Here is a 9,593-nt window from a genome sequence, read left to right on the forward strand (position 1 = left end):
TTTTGAAAACATGGGAAAAACGTATGTTCAGAGCATTTAAACACATATTTCTATTTAGGCCAAAAAATATTACATGTACCCTTATTTCCTGCTACCTGACCAAATCAATCTAGGATTCATCTTATAGGGCTGTTTTGGTAAAAAAAATATATGCCTTGACAGACCTGTATAACCATTTATCATGCTTAAACTTAATAAAAATAATAAAAAAAAACATGATTATTTATGAAATTCAAGGGTTTTACAACAGGAAAAAAATTTAAATATTCAAGTAAAATAATTTTCTGACCTACCAACCCATTTTTTATGGCTGGTAGCAGGAAAGACATATATTTTTGGCCTTATTCATTTAAATTTTGACCTGAGTATTGACAAATGGTTAGTGAACATACATGTACATGACCATGTCAACTTTAAAGAGATCATTTTATACCTGTAATTAATACAATAACAATAATGTACACTTAAGTGGAAGTCTTTGTAAGAATCATGCACATTCTGTAAATTGTGATACACCCCTAAAAAGGCTACACATTTTTATTTTTGTTAAGTTGCTTTATAGGTCTACATGTATATGAGGAAATGTAAAATTGTTTATTCCAATCTGCCTACTCTTAGGAGTTCATTAACATTGAAAATCCAATACTTTCCATTGCATTTTAGTGTCATTTACAAAGTTATCTCCCTTAACTTAAAATTCTACAGTGCATTTTATATAACATTTCTCTTATGAAAAAGGGTTGTACATGTATGAAGAGCCACATATAATTTTCTGTTAATTTAAGCATTTTAAACAAAATATCAAAAATAGAAATATGTAGGCTTTCCAACCATGTTTTCCACATTTCACATGATTCTTAGCTGTAGTGATACTTCATAGTTCTATATAATAACAACCACTGTAATAAACCTGGAGTAACTAGAAATGGCAATCTCATTTACACATTTACAATTTGTCCTATAAAGGTATTCTGCACTATTTAGAAGACAAAGACTCTAGCAATATCATCCATTGGTCATATTATCACCTCTCCTTACAAACAAAGTATATGTTAATTTATGTAATATACAATGTATATTGTACTTATGTCAATACATGTAAATATACTCAGACCACTTCTAAATTACAGTTCATTAACTTCTCTTATGACCATTACAGTTAGGTACAGAACATGTTACAAATGACAAAAAAGGCCTTTCGAATTGATGGTTCATAATGGGCCACAAGCAGTGTGGGAAACCACCGCTTGCCAGCTTACCAAATATGGGTAGATGTGTAATTTGGCGAGTTCTCATTAGCTTCCACTCATCAATTTGGCGACTGTCATTTGATTGGGGAGTTCAAGTAAAGTTAACCAGCCAACAGGTTATTTAGTAAAACATCCCTTAACATCATTCATTAAAAGTATGTTCCCTAAAGTTCAGCTTGATTATGTCGAGTGAATTTTGGCATGATATGCACAATTTTATTTACTTGTAAAGCATAGTTTACGATCTACTATTTTAATTTCTGGTAAATGGGATGGGGCAAAACCTACACAATGGGCTCGATCTTGTATTCATATTCAAAGAAATTATCTTGGTAATTTAAGATAAGTTACCTTGCAAATTAGTTTATTGTCAAAATAAAAATGAACAAGAAGCAAATGATAAATATTTTCTTGTTTCATATTGATGAATCTGTTCAAATATAATTTTATTTTTCAAATGAGAGTTCAGAAATGGAGTACTCAAGTACAGTACAGCTCACAGCATAGTCTGATAAATACCTGACATACCTCCAATACCTGGTATGCAAGGTATGAATCCATTGAAATTGATTCTGTTATTTGTAATATACAACTCACTAATTGATAAATTCTGGTGTCTCAGGCAAAATTTACCTGTCCACAAGGACAGGCGATAGTAGAAAAAGTAATTCACCTGCAAGGTAAAAACTTACTTTTGATTAGTGCTTGAAAACACAAAACTGTGTGTATAAAACTTAATATATAATTTAATGTGAAAGATATGAAATGAGCAATAAAGACTGAATATTTAATTGAAATACATGTGTACATGTATTTTCTATTTCTACTTTAAAAGGACCTTTTAAATGACAAATTTATTCTAAAATTAATAGAATACATAAAATACAAAGCTTTTGGTGTTCTTCCCTTACATGCCAATAGAGAAAAAATGGCTTTAATATTTAAAACTAAAAATCAGGCTAAAATTTAATTTCAAAAGGGAATTTCAGTTACACTGACCAAAAAAAATTAAAAATAAATATTACTATTTTTTCATTAGGATTACATGTAGATGTGTCAGTAAAAATCAAATGTAGGCAAAAAGTCACAGGAAATACATGTATTATAAAATTACAGTTTATACATGATTGTACCATGTATTTGGAGCTTTTGTGAAAAATATCAACTGTAAAAGATAAAAAATTGTATTTTATCATACTGAAATTCAATTATTTTATATTATATTTGCATACTTGTCTGAAAAGTTGAAAGTTTCATTTTGAAAAAAAAAAAAAACAAATTACAGTCGAACATCGATGTGTCAAACTCGAATTAGTCGAAATCTCAGATAACTCGAACTAATTACAGCAAAACTCCCCTTACTCCAATACAATTTTACCTCGGATGACTCGAACTCGGATGAATCGAAACCTCGGATAACTCGAGGTAATCAATCAGTCCCCTCAATAGGACTTCGAGATTAATTAACCCTGATGTCTCGAAGTCAACTAATTAGTCGGAAAACTGATTGCTTTATTACAAACCATGATTGAAGTGTGTTTTAACAACAATTAGAGAGGCTTTTAAAATTAATTTGTTGACACTCTTTATGGTATGATTTGTTTATTTAATTAATTCAAAATTGTGCATGTTGTTATAAGAAACGAATTTTAATAATAACATGTCGGAATTAAAAATAACAGTGATATCGAATATCTTGATATTTTGAAATTTTTTTTAAAAAATACAGATGAATTGTAATGGTATCTGACTATTAAATGAAATATCAAACAGACGATAGTAAAGGTATTTCAACGACTATATTCGTGTCGCTAGTGAATTTGAAATTTCATCGTAATATTGTAGAGCACATGGTTTGATGATACTCCTAATTGTGAATCAAGCAAAGCAGCATGTTATGGACTATGACGTTTTTTGATATAGAAAAAATAAAAAGGAAATTTCACTAAAACACTCGGTGCTGTTCAGTATTTCATACATGATATACAACATACAAAACATACAAATATTTTCCGATATGAAACACATGACATTACAAAGTATCGTGTAAAGTGAAGTACATGTACATGTACAATCACAACAAATTATGTAAATACAGAAACAATCATAGACAAAGCTACTAGTATTTCCGGTTAACCCTCGACCTCGGATTACTCGGACCTCGGATAACTCAAACATTTTTGCATGGTCCCTTCAACTTCAACTTAACAAGGTTCGACTGTAATAAAAAGAATGAAATATGCAATATGATAACAAAACAGTTTTTTCTATTGGCAAAGAACCCATTGCATTTGGTTTCTTCATTCATTTATTGTATTGAAAAAAGGGAAGGCCACATCTACCAGAAGATGACAATACCCCAGATCCAATCTGCATAGGAAATTTGATTGATTTACAACTAATAAATGGTCATAACACTTACACATTGCAATGAAAATAACTGAGAAAATATGGCTAAAATTGACAAGTGCATTAAACCATACCTACTAGGATGTGGAATGTTTTAGAGGATTATGTATGATTTCAAGCTTCATAACATATCAATAATTTTCCTGAGAGTTTTTTCCTGGAAACTACTGGGACTTTTTTCCCCATGACTTTTTTCTTAGCAAATATATGGACTTTTTTCCTGTGACTTTTTTCTTAACAAATATTTGGACTTTTTTCCTGTGACTTTTTTCTTAACAAATATTTGGACTTTTTTCCCTGTGACTTTTTCAGTGAACATAAGAATCAGATGTCCATTGATTAAGAAAATTAACACAAAATATAAATACTAAATGACATGTTAATTGTTTATCATAACGTCATATATCAGATATTTAACAAATAAACAAAACCATATAATTTATTTTCTATAGCACATATCATTTCAAAGTGAAATTTTGATTTCAATTGAAATCAAATTGAAATTACATGTATCATCTTGAAGTTTCATAGAGGTGTTTTATCACAAATAGTATATTCAATGTTATATGTACCTGAAAAAATGTAAAGTAAAGCATTTGGTAGCTTTTAATATGGGAATCTTTACGTGCTGTTAAATATGAAGATTTCTTCTGTAATATGTCAATTTTAACAGTAATCTTTTGTTGTTGTTAATTTAATTTGCAAACAAATATCCCTGTGGCAGTTATTATATAAAACAGAATTTAACTACATCTAAAATAAGTTCTGATAATAAGCTCATAAAGTAGAAAAATGTGTGTTGTACAACTGAAATAACAAAGTATAGTGTCCTAATTATGATTTTCAAAATAATTAATTAAACAGCAAACAAAATTTTTCAAAATATTTCAAAATGAAAAACAATAAAAGGCCTATATGTTTAATTAAAACACTGATACACTACTTCATCTACAAATTCCTGAAGAAATTAATATTTTTGTAATTTTAATTATATATACTTAAAAATTTCAAATCCTTAATTATATAAAAAAAAAAAAATTTTTAATTTATTCTAGTTATCTACTAAGGCCAAAAAAAAATGTCGGTTTAGGGTTACCTTCCTCCCAAAATAGGGTAGGTAGGAAGGCATTTTCATTTTATTTTTGCTCGACAAATGTTGAGCCTATATTTGAAAAATAGCATCATGTTTAAGTCATGAAAGTGTATGGTTTTAAGTAGAAAGTTTAATTTTTAACATACACTCTTATTAATCATGTATACTCGTGCCTTCCATTGTGCTAATCATCAGTAATACGCCTGGACTTACGTGATATACATTGTAAATCAGTCTCCTATTCAAATGCTATTGTGACCTGGTTTTAAACGTACTTTCGGTTTTACCGGAAATGATCCGTATTATACCGGACATTGGCGGAATTACCGATTTTGTTAGTTTTGGAGAAAAAATGTATTAGGGTCGGTTGGGAAACCAGAAACAGACATATTTTTTTTGGCCTAATTCTAAAATTCGGAGGTGATCCACCTGTGTGTGATAATTAACTGTACGGGTACCAGTAGGTACATGTTAATTGTACCTGTTCAGCTAATTAGTCATTTCCTGTTGTATATTAGATACAGGTGATGGGGGTCTTGCTAATTAATGGCCAATAAGCAATAAATTGGCATTGGATGCAAGTATTTATCAGACTATGCTGCGAGCTGTACTGTACATGAAAAACTTCAATGGGATCCGGAGTGAATATTCGAAAATGGGGAAGTTTTTGATAAATATAAAAAAAAAAACAAATGAATTTGATTAGCTGAATTTCTATTTGGCTAGCAAGATCAATATTCCACCAGCCAGAATGGCAAGTTGGGAAAAAAATGGTTTCCCACACTATCAGGGATATGGCTTTTTCTGCTTTCTGATCCAAAGAGTTTCTTATATTCATGTATTAACACAGAAAGACATTAAGACAAATAAGACAGAAATTATGGTATCCCTAAATTGATTGTCTTTTACATATTCCCTGTTAGACACTAACAGACTTCGAATTTACATGTACAACAAATGTACAGGTAGCTGCAAATCTGTCAGGCCAAAAAACAGCTATAGACTTGCTAAATTTCAGATTTTGTTACTCCGAAGCCTAAATCTTCTTAATAATAATTTCCATGATAAGCTGGACCATGTCTACCAATAACATATTTTTTTCAAATGACTAGCAATTTTTGGAACATATCTGAATGGCTTAACATTCTCTAAAAAGGTAACTGTGAAGACTGCACTAACAAGTCCTGGAGCCCAGAACTGATAAAATTCCTAATGGACACACATACATTTGTAATGTTCCAGAGTAGCTTTATCGCTGAAAATAAGGCATAATTATGACATACTTGGAAAAAATATCAGTGTCTTTTTTCAATTTTCTAAGGGCATACAACACGTATCTCTGCAGTAGTGACTTAAGTACAACCTGTTCAAACCAAATCCTAATTAAAGGGGTAGACCTAGGGTAAGGTACGAACTCCTACAAATCATTGGAACATTTGTATTCACCAATTTACGTCAATTTCATGTAAGCAACAAAGTAACTTGGACTGATTTCATTCTGTTTCAAATGAAAGCTTGACATGATTTGGTGAAATTGAATATGATACAACATATCACTGATTTCAAGATTTAAGTCCTTTACCCTAGGTCTACCTCCTTAAATCATAAAAGCGTCTAAATCAAGCATTATCTGAAGTCCTTTCATAACAGATTCAATGCATTTTGAACCTGGGTAAACCAAACACTAAGGTGAAAACGATTCACCGTATGAAGTGAAATAGCGATATTTTCTGGAACTATTCGGTTACTATCAATATGATACTATTTTAAAATAAATTTATTGGTATTATTATTATAGCTAGCATTATTTTAACAACCCAAAGAAAAAATAAAATATTGCTGATTTTTTTTTTTTTCAAATGATATGATGAATCAAATCCTTACTTTTTATTTCCTGTTCTGCATAAGTGTCTTTGTTTTGTAAAACATAGCGGTGCCCATGAAGGACACACATCTCTTAAAATGTATCGTGATACATACAGTGAAACATATACAATATCGCAATATGAGAAAAAAATTGATCTTTACACCCCTAACAAACACCTGCCTAAATCAACAAAAGTCTTTAGTCCAAAGGGAGTTATTTTAGCGAGGTTTTTAACACATAATACCAGAAAGCAGCTGCAAGATATGATGCAATTATTGTATCTCTGTTCTATATTCAGTGAAAACTATATTAATTTTTTTTAAATAATGTCCTTGCATGTGGATAAAAATTTGAGTCTATCAATCATACATTATGTAATATTGTTACCCTGACATCATCCAATGACTGTGATATTAGAATTATTTATTACTAATTGTTTAGACTTCTTAAGAGTTATAAGTAAAGTACATCAATCCCTTGTTGTGCACTTCAGACATTCAAAACAAAGCATTTGGCTATCCAAGGCATTGCAATTTCCCCAAGTTTTATAGTAGTTTAAAAGAAACTGCTCCCATATGTACTAACATGTACATACCAATTTGCAATTTACAATACTAGGAGCTAATTTTTTTTTTACCAACATTCAACTTACATGTTCACATAAATTGGGTACATGTACCAACTAAAAGACCACATTAATATGACTATTAAGGCCTTAAAAAACAACAGGAAACAAAAAAAATTCTTTAACTTCATTGCAAAATCTATCAATTTGACTTGTTCAACCTCTACTATTTACATACATGTACATGTATAGAAAAAAACAAGCATACAGAAGATTTTTTTCTCTAAATTTTAGTGCACATTATCAGTGTTCTGCCATGACTTCTAAATAGCACAGTGCTTATTGGCATTGCACAGCTCTTATGGCCTTCCTCAAAAAAATTACAGCACAGTACCCATAGTGCATTCTAACTAAAATTAATTACTGACAGCAACACAGTGCTAAGAAATCGTAGTGCTGCATAGTACAGCACTATAATGGCTTAGGGAGAACACTGATTAATATTTTTTTATAACTGGTATGTTCCATTTCCACTGTTTGAAATTTATTTACTTTTCAAATTTTATCAATGTACTTAGCAGAGAGTTAGATTTTGCATACATGTATACACATGTACCATGCATACATAAATGTACAGTAATACATTGTACATTTGTACAAGTGAACTGTACTACATGTACATTTTTTTGTACGTCCATTTAAATGTTCCATTGATGGGGGACAATGTAAGAAATTTCTATCTGAAAAGGCAATTTATTGTTACTTGTTCTGATTGAAAATTAAAAAAAAAACCAACAAAGTTGGTGATGCAAGCATTGGTCAACAATTAAAAACAATCCTTATAAATTAAGTTCTAATCAATTCCAGTCAAAATTAAGATTTGCTCTTTAATCAAAGCCTTATTTCAATATTTAGTTTGGAATCATTTGAATAGTCGTTTTTCATAATTATGGAATGAAAGCCATTGTAGCCAGTTTTTCAAAGGGATGTAACCCACCAACACAAGACAACCTAGTGGTCTCACCGAGGAAAGGAGGTACAGTAATCATTTTTCTTTGAAACTATTTACACTTCAATAAGTAGCTAAATGGTTTGAAATTAATTATTCAAATTTAAACAAGTACATGTACATTGTATTTACTGCAGCTACAAAATGTACAATAAGTCAAATATTTGAATTTGAAGTCGACTGCTATCCACTGCTCCAACGGGAGAGAAAATCAGTCTGTCAGGTTGGAAGGTTACTTTCTTTTGCTTACAATTTATAGAAAAAACTGTTAAAATCAGGAATATAAAAAAGTTCTATTGCATACTGTAGACCAATCGAAGTCAATGATATTGCAGTACCAAGATAATTTATGAAAAACAACCTTTCTTGCCCTAGAAGAAATAAATAATCAAATTTAAATATTCAAAAATGTTGGTAATTAATGCATAGGTTAAGCAGCATTCAATAACTCATTTGGTACAAGTGCATGACTCACAAATGTACAAAATACATGTACTGTCTACCAGGCAATATTAATCCCAAAATTTCTAATGAACTGACTGTAGTTTGAACACTTTAAGGGTAAACATCTACTGCACATTTGTCTTAAGTAAAACAGCAATTTAAAATTTCAACAATTCTTATTTGACAAGCATATACAGCATATATAAGCAAAAATCCACAAACATCAGGCATGAGTGAACCTTTATAAAGCCCCTGAACGACCTAGTTTGAATTCCGGAATTTCGACTAAGATGTAAGCAGACAAACTAGTTTATTTAAATCTATATCATTAGTAAGAAACGAGTCTTCTCAAAAACAAAAATAATGACTAAAATTGTCAGAAAACAAGACTCATAGCACTTGGCAGTCCTGGACATCGTAATAATTGGCCAACATCTAACAATTTAACGGGGCTGTCAGCCCAATTACGAAAGACAAAACGTGTCATCTCGGCATACTTACACCACCATTCCGTATGCACCCTCCCCAATATACATTAAATTTGTATATCGCGGTCCAACCATGAACTCTTGTTCCTTTACCATCTCTACATTCGGTTTACTCGCCATGTTGAATGTTATTGGTCACGTGACAGAAGCTTAATTTACGTCATCGAGCACCTTGCATTATGAAAGGGGACAACACTCGATGTTGATTTTTTTCACTGCTGAACAATAGTGTGTAATAACTACTGTGAAGGACTAATGACATTTTTATCATACTTCTGAGGACGTGCAATATTGTATGCATGCGTGTTTTCCACTGTAACAAATAGCTCTTTATGATATATTCATTCATTTTCTCTATAAAGAAGAAATATGTATAAGAGTAATCAAGGGAACCAAGGTTATAGCGGTAATCAAAAGAATGTAACCCAGGTACAAAGATTATTCGTATTTTACTGTTGATCCTTGATC

General features: G+C 30.8%; 1 protein-coding gene across 2 annotated transcripts in view; it reads right to left on the bottom strand.

The window, feature by feature from the left end:
- Window positions 1–9,286, bottom strand: part of LOC148606708 (mitogen-activated protein kinase 1-like) — a 43,138-nt gene extending 33,852 nt beyond the window's left edge. For both annotated transcript variants that reach the window (XM_088543957.1, XM_088543956.1), the window contains exon 1: window positions 9,139–9,286. In XM_088543957.1, the coding sequence (XP_088400083.1) occupies window positions 9,139–9,245 (107 nt within the window). In that variant the 5' untranslated portion in view covers window positions 9,246–9,286. The remainder of the gene's footprint in view (window positions 1–9,138) is intronic.
- Window positions 9,287–9,593: the final 307 nt, after the last annotated feature.

The sequence above is a fragment of the Perna viridis genome, chromosome 9 (assembly GCF_037379345.1).
Source record: "Perna viridis isolate PV_CMFRI_1.1 ecotype Kerala chromosome 9, ASM3737934v1, whole genome shotgun sequence".
NCBI lineage: Eukaryota > Metazoa > Mollusca > Bivalvia > Mytilida > Mytilidae > Perna > Perna viridis.